The sequence below is a fragment of the Melitaea cinxia genome, chromosome 3 (assembly GCF_905220565.1).
Source record: "Melitaea cinxia chromosome 3, ilMelCinx1.1, whole genome shotgun sequence".
Classification (NCBI taxonomy): domain Eukaryota; kingdom Metazoa; phylum Arthropoda; class Insecta; order Lepidoptera; family Nymphalidae; genus Melitaea; species Melitaea cinxia.
In genome coordinates this window covers 5258754-5275367 of record NC_059396.1, presented here as the reverse complement: position 1 = coordinate 5275367, position 16614 = coordinate 5258754, and the positions used below count along the sequence as shown (strand labels likewise).

General features: G+C 32.3%; 1 protein-coding gene across 1 annotated transcript in view; it reads left to right on the top strand.

Annotated features, from left to right (window-relative positions):
• The window catches only part of LOC123669329 (serine/threonine-protein kinase 26), a 92794-nt gene that overhangs the window by 59653 nt on the left and 16527 nt on the right, over positions 1–16614 (top strand). The window contains exon 3 of the mRNA XM_045602936.1: positions 13380–13596. Within this exon, the coding sequence (XP_045458892.1) occupies positions 13380–13596 (217 nt within the window). The remainder of the gene's footprint in view (positions 1–13379; positions 13597–16614) is intronic.

Genomic DNA, 16614 nt, shown 5'->3' with positions numbered 1-16614 from the left:
GTAATATCCCACTACTGGGCTTAGGCCTCTTTCCCCATGTAGGAGAAGGATCAGAGCTTAATCCACCACGCTACTCCAATGCGGGTTGGTGGATATATTCCCTACTATGAGTAACGATCGCTATCAGGTGTACATGATAACAACCGGGACCGACGGCTTAACGTGCTCTCCGAGGCACGGTGGGGAGACCCACAAGGACTGCACAAACACCCAGACCACGGCAAACACCTGTATGGCCAATAAAAATGTTTGTCATGTGCGGGGATCGAACCCGCATCCGCCAACGCCCCAGCCGCCAACAGGTACAATCCATGGCTGTAACCGCTGCGCCAACGCGGCGTCGCATTAATAGTTCGACCAATATTACATCTTTGCTTTCATTTCCAGATTAGTTACCTATTGGAATTTTTCTTGTTTTTTGCCTTAAACTTTATATGGATATAGGTACATATGGGTCTAATTTCGTAATAATAAAATTCTACTGCCGTCCGACGGTTGTAATTACATTCATAAAGAACAGCTGGTTTGATTTATTTCAAATAAAAAAAAAAATCTGTTAGCTTATAAGCGTAATAAGGTTAGCCAAAAAATTTTGTTAATACTATTGTTATTCTTGGAAATAAATTACTTGACAGGATTCTTGCAGAATTTCACTGAGTCTCTGAGATCAAATAAAGCCGTTGGTCTCTTTTGTTGTCATAAACACCTGATAATCACTTTTAGCACGGACTTTATTTGTTAACCTTTAGTGGTACAGCGTGGTGTAAACATATCTACTGTTTCGAGTAAGACTCCCGGAGTTAGTCAGTTCATAACATTTTTTTGTAGAGCAATGGTAATATAATAAATATCAAATTATAAATGCAATAGATTCATTTTCAGATTGTAATCTCAATCTACTTTAAGCACTGTAATGATACACGCGTCTTAGCACACATACGTGTATGTTGATAAAGTATGCACGATCTCATTCCATCGAGCCGCCGTCGATCTGTTTCCCCAGAATCAAGTTTATAGCAGTCCGGGAAAATGCTTGATTTGTAGCTTGTTATTTATTATGTTTCTTCATTTACTTCTGGAAATGTAGATAGTAAATCTCATGTAACTAGGACTTAAATCATTAATAAAATAATAATATTGTATTAAAAAAATATTAATATTAAAATATGTATATGTTAAAATTTATGTTTTAGTTTAAATATGAGTATGATTATGCCCGAGTAGAAATTTTTTCGTGTTCCTTAGAAGTCCGGACCGGGCATGCCTGATCTGGACCGGATAAGGTATATAACGTAGAAGATTTGTCTGGACCTGATCAGGATGAGATGAGATTTCCTGATCGGGTCCAGGTCAGGAAATCTCAACTCATTCTGATCAGTCAGTTCGGTCCGGTCCTTTTAAAAAACACGAATGTACCTATATTCTTGAAAAAATTGTATGATAAAAAAAGTGAATTTATATTATAAATATGTTACATAACATAATTATTATGATATTTATTTCCGTTTATTTTTTCCAATGTATTATTAATGTATGTTTTTACTTTAAATATTAATTATTTTTATTTTTTTTATATTATTAATTAATTATTATTATTAATTAAATTTCATTTATTATCTTCTAATTATTAACTACTAATTAACTACTTCCTACTACTTACGACTGCTCCACTGTGTAGGAATGGACTCCCTGTAGACTGTCCTGATAACTGTATATATACTAAGTGCGCTTTAAAACATTGATAGCGCAATTCAGGCTCAGTTCCCGTAATTTCTTTCTGGCTATCCTGATCTGGACCGGACCGGGTCCTGATCCAGTATGCCTTACCATACTTGATTATATTTTACATCAGGCTATCGTGATCTGGGCCAGACCGGGTCCTTATCCAGTATGCCTTACCATACTTGATTATATTTTACATCAGTCTATCCTTGTCTGGGCCAGACCTGGTCCTGATAGAGCTTGCCAGATCTGGCATGCCTCATTCTATCCTGATCCGGTCCAGATACATAACTACTAATCGTATAGACCGTGTAAAAGACAAGTGATAAAAGTTTAGAACGAGATCCGTAAGTAATAATGCATTGTATTAACATTAGAAAGTACAATTTCGGCACGAATCTCTATTCAGTGTAATAATGGGCAGTAAAACGATTACTTACGAGGCAATAACAGACGGGTGTATCTATTCGTAGGACTGAACGTATACTGCTGTGTAGTACAGAATAGATATAACTTGACACCTGATGAGAAGGCACATAATTTAGATGTGCATAGTTTTTACATTTGCTGTGTAGTAATGTAAGGAGATCGTTGAGCACAGCAAAAATTTGTCGGCGGACGCGAATGAGCAGCGGAACGCACGTTCCGCTGCTCATTGCTTCGAATAACAGCGTCCCCGACGTTTTCGCATACGCTTAGCTTTATGCGTCTCATGTGCGTGGGAGTCGTTCCGTTTTGCTACAGCTATGCTCAGCTACACGTAACAGTGATTGTGTGCCATAAGCACGATTATGTCATATGAAAATAACGCATATTCATAACGACTAATTAAACATGTATTTGAATTGACTGAGTTGATTTTGGTGTGTTAATTGTATGTTGTAATTTAAGATATATGAAGAATTGATAGAGTTGTTTCTCGTTAGCAGTACTTTTAGTTCCTACCAGCCTATTTAGTTTGTTTGAATTTATTACACTGCATTAAAATGCGGTGAGCTATTTAAAATATCATGTTTTGTTACTTGAGTAAAAAAACTAATCTTATATTAATACATCTCACAAGTTTTGTTATTTATCTAAGGGAAGCAAATAACATTATGATACAATCTCATAAAATAGGCATTACGATTCCACTGTAATTTTGAATCATGTAACGCAACCGTAAAAGCCCCAGTCCCGAAAGATATAACCTTATGAAATCGTGAATATCGGATCGTGATAAATTTACTTTGCGGTATGTTTCGTTGCTTCATGATTATCATATTAGGCTGTGGTTTGTCTGTGTACTTCATTTAATATGTTAACTGAGGGAAATAATATTGCGTAGAATCGACATATCTTTTATGTATTAATTACGTAAAGCAAAAACTTTGTATCACTTTTTACGACAGTTAAACGAACGGAAAAGTATGAAATTTCGCACACTTATAGTTTATATAGAGAAGGAGTGCAATTTTTTTTAAATTATGCATAAAAATAAATAAAAACAGTAAAAAAAAAAAACATTACACACACTACCATGTATTTGACAAGTACACGCATATATACTCTTTTGTTTATTATTATGGAAGTATAGCAACGGGACCTAAATAATGTTCAAACTTATATTTAAATTAATTATGGTCGAATTTCAACCATTAGGCGACTACTAATCTTATTAAATGTGTTACTAGCTTGTGCCTTCGCTTCGGGTTTCGTCGGTAGTGCACCCCCAAGTGCTGAAGCCGACATACGGTCTAGGAATGCCTACCTGGGCATCCTGGATATCACCCGTAAATGGGTTCCCCTGCGATACCAAAAAAAAAGCGGTTCGAAGTTAACCGGGTTGGCTAATATATTAAGGGTATAAAATAAAGACTCTCAGAAATCTTTAAGACCTTTGAAGCTTACGTTTACCATCTTACGCTTAAGGTTTTGTTAGTGATATATGATTTTTCTTTGAAGGGTACAAGTAATCTCTATATACATTGTATAAAAGCTTTATAAGAACTTGTAAAAGAGTGTACTATGTGTAAAATAATATCTTTTATTGTTAATACATGACATACACGTATTTTTATTATTATTTTTTTATTCGATATTGTATTTATGGAAGTAATAACTATCGGCAACAAACGTAAACTAATTATGAATTAATAACCAGTAATATTTTCCATCGTTTATCTTTGGGACATCACTATATTCAAATATCAAAGAAGAGAAAAAAAAAGTATACATTTAGTTATACTTTTCTTATTATATTTTAATATTAAAAACAAACTCTTAACACTCTATAATATATAATTAAACGTGTAAACGTTCAAATACATGGTGTTTAAAATGGTTAAAGCGCATTTAGGATTCATGATCTAACAGCGCAGTTTCGAATAGTAAAAGTGCACGAACCGGCTGCGATGGGTCAAGGACCAGTCTCATTGTGTACAACGTGATCTTAATTCATATCGGCATTTGCCACTGAGCTAATGGCACGAGTTACGACGCGAATGAACAGCGTGTTGCTGACGTTATTACTGTTATAATTTTGATAATCATTTCATTATTTATAACGCTTAGATTATTCAACTATTGCTGAGTTCATGTTTGTTAATTTGTCTATTGCTTCGATTTGAGTGGGTTAAACCGTTATAATAGATAATTTATTTTGCTGGATTTCTGTTGTTAATGAATGATAATTTTGTTTTCGGATCTCTAATTTTAAATCTATTGTTGTTATATACCAAATATGGCTGAAATTTGATGCTTTAAGTAGTTGAAAAATAAAAGTTGAATACGTAATTATAATCAGTAAAAATTATTATAATTTTTGTAAATATTTATCGAAGTATTCAAAATATATTACAGTTGTCAATATCTTATCAGTGAAAAATAATTATGTTGTTATTGTAAATTGCGAGTGTAATCACAATGGTAATAGATTAGATCCTATTTCATCAGACATGAAGGTTTTTATTTATTTATTTATTTAATCACGTACAGAACAGGTCACATATTCCATTCAATAAGTTCGATATTACAGTTACGAGCTAAACTAATGTTGTTATACTAATTGTCATGTTAATGGCCATAGAAAACATTAATGTTTTTACTCAGTAATGATTTTTCCAGCAGGAGATGTTTTTACCCCCTCGAAGCGTTGCAAGACAAAAGCGAAACAAAATAAAAGCAATAAAATCAGAATATTCATTGCTTTGGACGATTCAACTTGTGATTAATGATTCCAGCATCACTTAAGTCGCGTGATAAACGACGATATTTAAATGAAATGAAAAGAAGTTAAATGCTATTTAGTTTAACTACAGTTGAGATCGTCTTTTCTATATTCTTATATTTTAAATCTGATCTGCAGAGATTGTTTACGCTTTTTTCGTTAGGTACACTAATGTTATCATTAAACGGTCGGTTTTGAAAAAATTACTGCTTTAAATAATCTGTTTTTAGAAAAATATTCAAGAAGTGTGTAGGCCTTAAAACTTCACGCTGTGACTCACTGAAACAATAGCTGTAATCAAATAAGGAAGTAATACCTTAGGATCAGTAAGGAATGATCAAATCAATGAAAAGAGAATCAAGAGAAAATATTTAAAGAATTAGTTTTAATAAATTATACGTATACGGACATAGTCAAAAAACGCAGCGATCAGACCGTTATGCTTTCTATCATATCTTTACATAAAGCCAGCCCTGGAACTTAACAACTTAAGCAGTCAGGTAATCCTTATATGGTTAATAGCCAATTTACTCATGCAAATCATTCATGTTTCTGATACAAACCATAAGAGATTTACCTATTGATAGTTGGGTACCTAATTGAAAAAAAAAATTAAGGTAATATTAACGTTAATCTCATGCTTGCAGACAAGGTTATGATTAGACCAATGACTTAAAGAAAGAACAGCAATAAATATTGTTTTTATGGGTGAAATAATAGGTATCTAAAATATTCCATCATTACAGTTATGCTCCTTTAAAGCTAACATAATTATAAACAATTTTCGTCATATTATTGTAGTCGTGACTCCAATAGAAGTCTGTAACAAATACAAGTTAGCAAAATCCCTTCTAAACGAGTGCCAAACTAAATAACCTCTGTATTTACATTTCAAGGTCCTAAACCAATATAATTCAAGAATAGTATTCTTATAAGAAAGTACACTCACCCGATACAATGTGATTAGAATGATTCCATTCTCAGAGAAAATATCTGGTTCGAAGTTTATTTCAAATAAAATTGGATTGATGATGTCAATGAGTCAGTCAGTGTCAGTCTACATTGCAAATCATTGAAAAATTACGTTCAGTTAATTTAAAGAAGAAGAATAATAAATTTGCAAGAAATTGATGGGAAAAGAAATGTCGGAGTCGCTGATCTATATAAATAAAAATTAATGTTTTTAAGCGCATAACTCGAGAATGGCTCGACCATTTAGACTAATTTATTTATTTGTACGTTCATTCAAAAAAAAATTCTTACCATTATATTTTGACAGAACGAAGTCTGTCCGGACAGCTAGTTAAAAATAAGTATTACGAAACATTACTTTCGCCACCATTTATGTAAAAATAGGACACTAAATCATTGACAAATCGACTAGTAATATTTGTTTATGTATCGTTTAACCGAGGTTTCATACGTACATTAAAACATTCATATCGCATGCTTTACGATGGCTTTACAACCGATATCATAATAAACCATATCCATCACGACCGTACTCTCATAAACAGGTATCTGGGTTATCTCTACAAACTGCCGTGTTTAGATTCTCAAGGTTTCTATGAAACGATAGTTGCGTATATCTAACGAAGTTTCGAAACAATGTGTGTTATTCTACGCTATCCTTTTTTCGCCGTTTCCATCATAAATAAAAATTTCCGTATTAACTGTTTGAATTGTAATATCTTTTAAAAATCTAATGCTTGAAAAAGACTTCTGCTAAAGCTTAAGGATAGAAATATAAGACATTCTTTTTGCTATTTCGCTACGGATGCACAACTTTACAATTTTTTCCGATACTTGCATGTTTCTCCACGATGCTTTCTTTCGAAACGTACTTAAAACTACATTAGCACAGATTCGAACCTACGACAATCGCTTTCAATCCATCTGATGTCCACTTTGGCACGTTTGCAACGCCGTGGTTATTTAGTGGTAAAACGGGTACTTACTTTTAAGGATAGAAAAACTGTAAAAAATCCATTGCCATCATCGTCTACGCTGCAACTTAATGGTTTGTTTTCCCGTGACCGTAAACTTTATGTGATTCTATTTAATCTATGAGACGCAGAAAGTATACGAAAAACAAAAGAAGACCGATTGAAGTAGGCTAATTAAATGAATGAAACAAACGTAACGTTAAGCGTTACGATAATTACGGCTAATGCGAAAATGAGATGTTTTATTCTCAAGCACATAAGAAATAATAACTCCTTTCACTGTTTGTCGAGTTTTAATTTTCTTAACAGAGTTATGATATTACATGTTATTAAAATATATATTTTTTTATTGTTTGTTGTTATTGCGACAATATACTGTATTCTATAAAATTTAAAGTACGTATCTTTAAAGGTATATCAGCCGAACAACCATGCGGATAGACAATGGAGCATTAGTATTGCTATCCCTTTGTCTTTATTGAGCTTTGAAACCAAGAAAATAAAATGCAGTTTAAAATAAACAAACATATATTTGACATTTAAAAAACCGAATAGAATCGAACTCTTTATATTTTATTTGAAAATTGTCAATAAACTTCCCAGTGACGCTCTTAAAAGCTTTATTCCGAATCAAGTTCCGTTACGAATGCTCGAGAATTTCATCTTATATAAAGTCAAGTATGTATGCACTATTATTTATGTTTCATTTTTCACAAAGAAATGCAACCACAGCGTCTATTCAAAAACTTGCGGTTAATGTAGCAAATAACATTGTTGGCTTTTCTATCTCGGATTTAAGTTTTCTTAAATTAAATTCAGACTGCTTTTTGTTAAAAAATAAAAACTTAAAGAATGAATCACGAAACAGCTTGTCATGAAACCACTTTATCGTAAACACTTTTTTTAGGTAGCGTAGAAGTAGCCAGACACATTAATTTTGTGTAACAATAGAGTCGCGTCGCTCGCCCTATCTACACGTAGCAGAATAGATGGCTTCATGTGCTTAATACATAATACGTTTAATACGTAAATCGAAGACAAACAATAAATATATCATATAAAAGTAAATAAAATAAATGCAACGTGTTTATGATTGAAAAGACTATTTATTATAATTTTAAGAGGTAATAGATAATAATTAGTGATTTAAAACACATATACATTTAAAATGTCGTCTTGTTGCGAAATAGCTTCGAGAGCCCTCGCGGGGATTTTATGGGATGATGGTACGGACGGTTTTACGGCGGTACGCGACTGTTTTCGAAATGTTCGAACGAAATCCGTAGCCTGCATAGTAGTATGTATACTTACATATTCAATTTTATAGAGATACTTAAATGCTTTATGTAACGAATTCGTCTTTTCAGTAAAGTTTTATTATCTTTCATTAGTTAAACTAAACAGTTTATAACTTTAAACCTAATAGCCACTATATTTGAGTTAACATTACATTCGCGTGAACACCATGAATATATTTGATGTCTTATCTTTTGTTCTTTATTATCAAAATTTTAATAGAAAATTTTAATTTTCCTTGCCAGTTGGTCTTTATTTTATTATGTAAAAGTTAAACATTTTAAGCATATAATAAGAGAACTTATGAAATATATAATGACGTGAGCAATGACTTTTCGCGCAAAGTTTATTTTGTACTGTCTAAATTTACGAAAACCTTAATAATGTCTCCGGAGAGTTTAAGTTTTTAAGTGTGTTTACTTGTCTAAAGAGAGTTTCGTCCGAAATACTTCTCTCGGAGGGATAATTTTGCTGTAATGTCAAGATTAGTGCGGCTGTCGGTCCCGTGCACTCCCCGATGACAAATGAGAAGTCGACACCAACTTATGTCGTAAGGCGAACAAACTCGGTGGACACGTCACGGAAAATTATTCTTTATCGCTAAGATAAATGGATCGCCACGTCAGCGTCACTGCCGTGCGGTTGTCGTTATTAAGTTTGTTATGTCTCTTTAAGTTAACTGTTTACTAATATTAACAATATTTCAAGTTAATTATGTTTGAGGGGTGTTTTTTCGGTAGTTATAGTAATTTAACTAATGTAAATAACAAAAATTTAGCAAATTACAACTTATATATTACACTTGTTTGTTTGTTAGTTATACTAACTTTTCTAAAAAAAATATTTGTATTTATTTTTAATAGATCGAGATCAAATTAAATAAATGTAACAACATTTGTGAAAATATTGTAGATGTGTATATATGTACTCTATCGATATCTATACACATTTTGTGCGCCATTTGCTTTATCGCATTAAGGATAAGCGGTCCCAGATCTTAAGCACGACTAATTCCATCCTTACGTGGTTCGAGCCCTCCCTGAAGCTTTATCCGAATTCCCTCTGTGAAAACAAATCCGTAGATAAGTCCGAAGTAAGGGACCGAGGGGAATATATGTATACGTTACAAGAGTTTTATCATCTCGCACTGATCCCAGTTTTCAGCTCTTCGAATAATATTGATTTCAGTACACGACTCGAGTGAATCGAATTAATTTTGTCCCTGATTGAAATGTTGGTTTGCTGAAGTGCCGACGAATATTGAAATTTCCGTTGAATATACTCGTGAGTACATTTCAAATTAAAGTATATTGTGCTTATCTTGACATACACAGGTTTAATGTTACTATTGTTCTTATTATAATTGAAACAGTATCGTTATGAATGACACATGGAAGATAATATACGAACAGGAAGAGGTTTAGTAATTATTAACACGTTAGTACTTCTAAAGTAAACAAAATATTAATTTTAAGTTAAAATACTTATTTTTCAATGACTTTAATGGTAACTTTTATTTAAGAAAAGTAACGTGAACCAATGGACCGGATAACTATTTGAGTAGAGAGAGAAAAGGGGCGGGAACACTCCACGCGTTGTCATGGAAACCTTAGACTTGAATTAGTTAAACCATTGAACATACCCCTTGTTACTGTGCTTTTATAGAAAGCCTTTGTTACTTTTAAACATCTACTCTTAAGACCATTAAAATAAAAATAATATGTTTTTAAAAGCATTATTATAATGAGTGGGTATATAAAATATGTACGTTCCTTTTTAATTATTAATCTGGGTTAAATGTTAAGAATTGTTACAACGTCAGCATTGTTGACAGTTGTAATTGGTCAACGATAGCTTCGTCAAGTTATAATTAAAGCGTGAACACGTTAGTTCAACTTTGTATAATGGAGTACGCTTAATGAATCAACTTATAATTAATATAACTTGAAGGATCTGTGTTCAGTTTGCTGTTGACGCTTGCGAATTTGAGCAAGTCTTAGAGATACCCTTATTTAAAGTTCTCTTAGGTTAATAGTTGAAAATTCTTGTTTTACATGCGATGTCGCTACAGTGAGGTCCTTGACCTGTCTCCTTACGTTGTCATGGCAACGAGCTTACACGATGCAAGCTAATAAACTGAAAAAAGGAAATAATTTATGTCCTAATAAATTATATTTCTTTTTTCTTAGAGATAAGCTTTAATGTGAATGTGTATTTATCTACACAAGCTTTCTAGTGTTTTTCTTATTACTGCGGTTTTTCTCATCTTTTATATTTCGGCGTTTACATAAGGCACGCATATTACGACTGACGAAAAAAGTCAAAAACCCTTCACGGTATCTCTTAGGTACCTACATTGATTAATATTAAAAATTGATGTAGCTTTATGATTGGAATAACGTACAGAACATTGAATATTACTTAAGATATTTCACTAGGCATATAAAAAGCATAATCATGTTATCTTACTTTATCGACGAAAATATGTAATCGCTTATTTAGTACCGTGATCGTAGCGTGGTTTTGTAATTAAAATTAAATACATATCGATATTTGTCTTGCTACATTTTTCTAAACCACTTAAAGACGTCGTAAATCGAGCTCTACAGAACCGAGAAAAACAGAAAAAGTCTATGTTTATTTTACATTTCAATTATCGCATCTTAATCGTGAGCTTAAGATTGTTACACCGAGAACTCGGTTTTGTTATAATCGTTTTGTTTACATAACATAATTCCGGAGTATTTATGTTTGTACCCCTTTACAAAAATAACACTGTAAGGAATTATTAATCACATACACAATTCCATTGTATCCGGTACTCATTTGAAATAATGGTGCTTCGTGTATTATACATACGTACTGTGTATATTATACTTCACGTGTGGCCACAGCTTCCGATGTAGTGAATTTTGTTAGGGCTGTCGAGAGAAAGTTTTAAGCCCAACTTTGTGTGAAATCTTTTTTCACAACATGTTTATTGCCTTTATCCTATTCAAATATTCTAGCTTTTGACGGGCATAAAACTTTTATATTCTGATGTTACTTCTACACGTGTCGTTAAGTGTGGGATGTGAATATCAAACGCTTGTGATATCTTTATGAAACATATTATAATTTAATAAGTAGTTATTTATATATAAGTAATTTAAAAAATTGTCATTATTTTTCTTTCTTAGAAAATAATGTTACATTAATTTTTTTTTATTTTCTGTATAAATTAATTATGTTAATTTCTTTAATTGATTCTGAATAAATAAATCCAAAGACCGATTTTCATTGAAACGTCTTTACACTTGACCTTTTGATTGACACGTGATTAATGCAAAATTATACAAACGGTAAAAAAATATAAAGAAACTTATTATTATTTTATTAAAATTTTGTCTTTTTACATGACTAAAATATTTGATAAAGTTCTTTAAAAATAGTTTACTCGCTGTAAATTAAGCCGTATCTTGTTGACTTGTGTCTTACGGATTCTACGTCGTTGTTATCAATTATCACTAAACAAACAAACCACGAATTAACACATCTCGTACTTGTTTTATAATTTTTATCTTAACATGTGTAATGTGTTATTTACATTGTTTTATATATCTTTATAAAAAAGGTAATTGAAAATTTGTTCTTTCTATTTACTCACGAAAATCAGCAATTTGGCTATCTCTGCATTTTTATTTGTTTTGGTGTGACGCCTGTTTGTATGTACAGACGCATGCATGCGTCTGTCGTATCTTAGAACAATTCTTTTATTTTTAATATTTAATTTAATAAACGGTAGTCGTAAAAGACAGCGTTTTGAAAAATCTGTAACAACACCAAGCTTTCACGCCCACTTTTATAGCCACACAGAGGAATCACGCAGTGTACAATCTGTATATTTTACATTATAATTTTATGCGTTGTTTATTGCATGCCATAACCCTATCGAAAATCAGCTGATGGAGCGTGATTGAACCGCGCCGGATCCTCGCTCCGTTGCTCCCATTGTCGTCTTCCGCGTTACATTACACTACATGCATGGAACAGTCACCAGACGGAATCATATTCATAAGTTGTAACCAGTCCACGCCCCGTGGCGCTCCCGCTTCTTTTATTGTCTCCCGTGGCTTTTGGCTCCGATCCGGAAAGATTTACGACCCATATCCAGTAGGAGCAGCAGTCGATACGATAAATAACTACACCGAAAAACCTTTATATATTGAGTTTTTCCTGTAACAAATGGCTTAAATCTTAAAATAGTTGTAATAAACAAGAAGAGGTGGAAGAAAGGGTTTTAATAATGTCTCATAATTATCGTATAGATGCAAAAAGCTATTAACAGTGACATGAAAATTGAATTTAGAGGCGTTGCCTCTTATAGAAAAATAAATTGTTATGTAATAAAATAATTTTTATATATTTTATACCTTATTTGTGAACCGTCAATGATTGATGTTAAATTTCCGTCCGAAGGGTGTCGGTAGCATTTACGTCAGAAACTTGCAAAAATGTCAGGGTTAATGCGTAAGGCGAACGATAAGTTGATAATTTGTGTTTATATGTCGTAAAGATTATGTTATTATAATCACATGTATATTATTTTATATAATTAATTAAGATCATACGATGTAAATGACGTATTACAATACAAATACATTTTATATCGGGAGTAGTAACAAAACAATCGCCCTGTTTAATAAGCGATTGGAAAACATCTTTTTGCTTATTTTTATTACTTTTTATTTAACCAACTTCAAAAAAGGAGGAGGTTACTCAATTCGACCGTATATTTTTTTTTTATGTATGTTCGGGGTTAACTTCGTCGTTTATGAACCGATTTTGATAATTCTTTTTTTGTTGGAAAGGAGATATCGTAAGTGTGGTACCATGATAAGGAAATCAGGATCTGATGATGGGGTCTCAGAGAAATCGAGGAACACCCTCGAAAATTCACATAATTTATTACTGAGTGTACCGATTTTGATGATTTTTAATTTAATCGAAAGCCGATGTTTATCGTTTCACATTTACGTCACATTTAAATTTATTTCATCGAGATCTGATTACAACTTTTGGAGTACTTAATCTTTGATAATGCGTATTTACTTGACTATTTTTTCGTCTACCTACGTTGTATTACTTGTCGATGTAATTGAAGTCGGTTTTTTTCGTTTGCGAGCAAACACAATTATTTTATTTAAACGTTTGTGTTTCTTTTCTAGGGAACAAAATTATGGATTATTATGGAATACCTCGGCGGGGGGTCGGCGTTGGACCTCATGAAAGCGGGCAGTTTCGAAGAGATGCATATCGCAGTTATCCTAAGAGAGGTCCTGCGGGGTCTCGACTACCTGCACTCGGAGAGGAAGCTGCACAGGGATATCAAAGCGGCTAACGTTCTACTGAGTGAAATGGGGGACGTCAAACTAGCCGATTTCGGTAAGCTAAACACATGAATTAACGTTGAATGTAACAGTTCTGCCTTAAATGGTTAGTGCCTTTGCTTAGAAGTATTTTAGCAACGAATATTACGGTTAATTAATAGAATTTGCATATACAGCGATTGGTTTTAGAAAGTTGGCACTATAAACCTATCAATGTGCAAGTTGAAAATGGTACGATACTTTAGATTAAATAGACTTCACTATATTTTACTGCATTATACGTACTGCGGTCACCAACCCGCCTTCCCAGCATGGTGACTATGGGCAAAACACATGAGTTCACGTTATTTTTTGCGTAAACTTGTGGAGGCATATGTCCAGCAGTGGACTGTATAGACTGTAATGATGATGATGATGATGATGATGATAATATTTTATTTACAATATGATGTATTTTCAAAATTAATTGAATTTGTACCTAGATGGATTTGTGGTGGCAATTTAGGTTTATTTTTATATCTTCAAACAGCTATTTGAACTATTAAAAAACCGCAATAAAAATAAAATTTATCTATAAAACTATTTAAAACAATTAAAAATATTTCATGATTAATGATTAATAAGTTTCAGTCACTGATAGTCATATTGTATAATTAAGCATGCAACAAAAACAGACGGTAGTAATTTGAAATCGTCTATCGTCGCTTAACGAATCATAATAAGAGAGATTAAATTTATTCAAATCATGTATGTTCGAAATTAAAATTGAGCACCAATTACAATGCAACATGCAATGTTAATATAAACATGATGTATGAATTATCTCTATAATGCAAATTTAGAATCAACACCGTCAATTGTATGGAAACCAGTTAACAAACAACACGCCACTTTCTCCCGTTTCATGTATAACAGTAACGGGAATGTAGATAATGTGACCGAACCGCGACAAACGTCGGTTTCGCCTACATATATTGTATTTACAGTCGGTGGAAATTAAAATAGTAACCCTAGATTAGATAGATACGCGAAACATTGTCATAGATAAAAGTAATTGAAATTGTTTGCGACGGTATGTTATTAAAAACTAATTGTTAGAGAATAGTAATTTTTATACTGTTAGTCTTAATTACTATTATTGTCAGTAGAAAAAGAATGAATTATCTGAAACGAATTTAGCTTATATTTTATGCTTCTGTATATAATGCGTTTATAACCAGTAAAAAGAATTTTTAGTTCTCAAGTCATGTTTCATTTTAGTCTTTATTTTTATTATAAATTTTTTTACAGAGCGGCTTAAATTTTATATTGAATCGTGATATGTAAAATTTTCCGTTGTTTATTCTATTTAGATAAGTGCCGGGAATATTTTGTTACATGCGTGCATGAGGAAATAAAGGAAATATTTTTTTTAACCTTTGTATTTCATCGAGCGCTCTGGTGTAATGGTGCGTGTGCCGTGTCGGCGGCGCCTAAAAACCGACGGTCGTGGGTTCGATTCCCACTCGGAGTGGATATTTGTGTTAATACAAATATTTATTTACGGTCTAGTTGTTAGCCCTTTTAGGTCTCCCCACCGTGCCTCGAGCACGTTAAGCTATCGGTCCCGGTTTGTATATGTTGATCGTTACTCATAGTAGGTAGTATATATTCGCCAACCCGCATTAGAGCATCGTGGTTGAGTAAGCTCTGATCCTTCTCCTAGATGGGGAAAGAGGCTTATGCCCAGCAGTGGAATATTACAAGCTGAAGCGTAAGCGTTTGTATTTCATCGAGTTATCAAAAGAGGTTAAGGTTTTTCCCAAATATTTTTTCCCGAGTTAAGACACAAGGGAGATATAAAATACATATATATATTTCAATATACTTACTTTCTTTTGTAACTGTATGTAATTTATAAAATTAGGTATTTGTTACCGCTAATCTCAGTACCTAATGACGAAGTCTAGTTGAAGCTATTTTTACGGTAGTCCTTGGTGATAAGATACTTCCTGTATTTACGCAAGCGTAGCCACAAGATATGGATAGACTTACATCATTTTTATAATTAAATCTAGTCAGCAATATTATCGCACAAAATAACAAAAAATGCGATTACTTTAAAAAAACCTAAAATCGTATTGATACACCCCTTAATATTATTATTAAGGGTTCAAACTTTCACGATAATCTTTTTTTATCATGAATGATATTTTTTTCACAGTATTATTAAAAAAAAGTTTTATTTGGCTGAGTCTATAATATAAGAGTTTGTCGTTTTTTGTAAAAAATATCGAGCATTTGTTATTTCAAAATATGTATCTATTAATATCATTATTTTTTTTTAAAGTACGATAACTAAGTTAACAAAAAAAATGAAAGGTATCATTTTATTAATTTTGATTAAAGCTTCAAACGCGGTCAAATAACCGTTCTATTAGGTTAAGTATTAATAAACATCTCTTACTTAACGGTCTTTAGTAGGACGAATTTCCGGTGTACAAAAACACACAATACAAACACACGCTTAAAACACGTCAAACATCAGTGTAACATCCACAAAAATCTATTAATTGTCTCATAATCGAAAGTTGAAAGGCTTGTGAATAATTATAATATATCGAATCTTCGAAGTGATTTAATCAACATGAAAACAATGATTGTCAAGTCTGAGACGTCATTTTTAGAGTTATAGCCCTCTAAAACTTATTATTGAATTGTAATATTTTTGTATGTTAAGGCAATATTTGCAAGGAAACTAATGAAAACACTGGTTATATAGGTAATGAATTTTTCTTTTTTTTATGGCAAAAACCTATAAAACCTAAATTACCTTTGTGTATGTTTTTTTTTGTTGCGTAAAAATCAACATGTCTATTAATCAAGATTAATGTACATACTTGTTATAATGTAATGTTTGTTATACTGTTGATAAGTCATTTAAACGAATAAATAAACATAATTTCTTATGGTTTTCTATTGTTGTCTTTGCGAATTTCACTCATTATAATAAAACAACTTTTTCGGGGTTTATCGCGGCTTATTACGTTTTTTAAATGCCCGACGTTTCGGATACTTTACAGCACAATGGAAA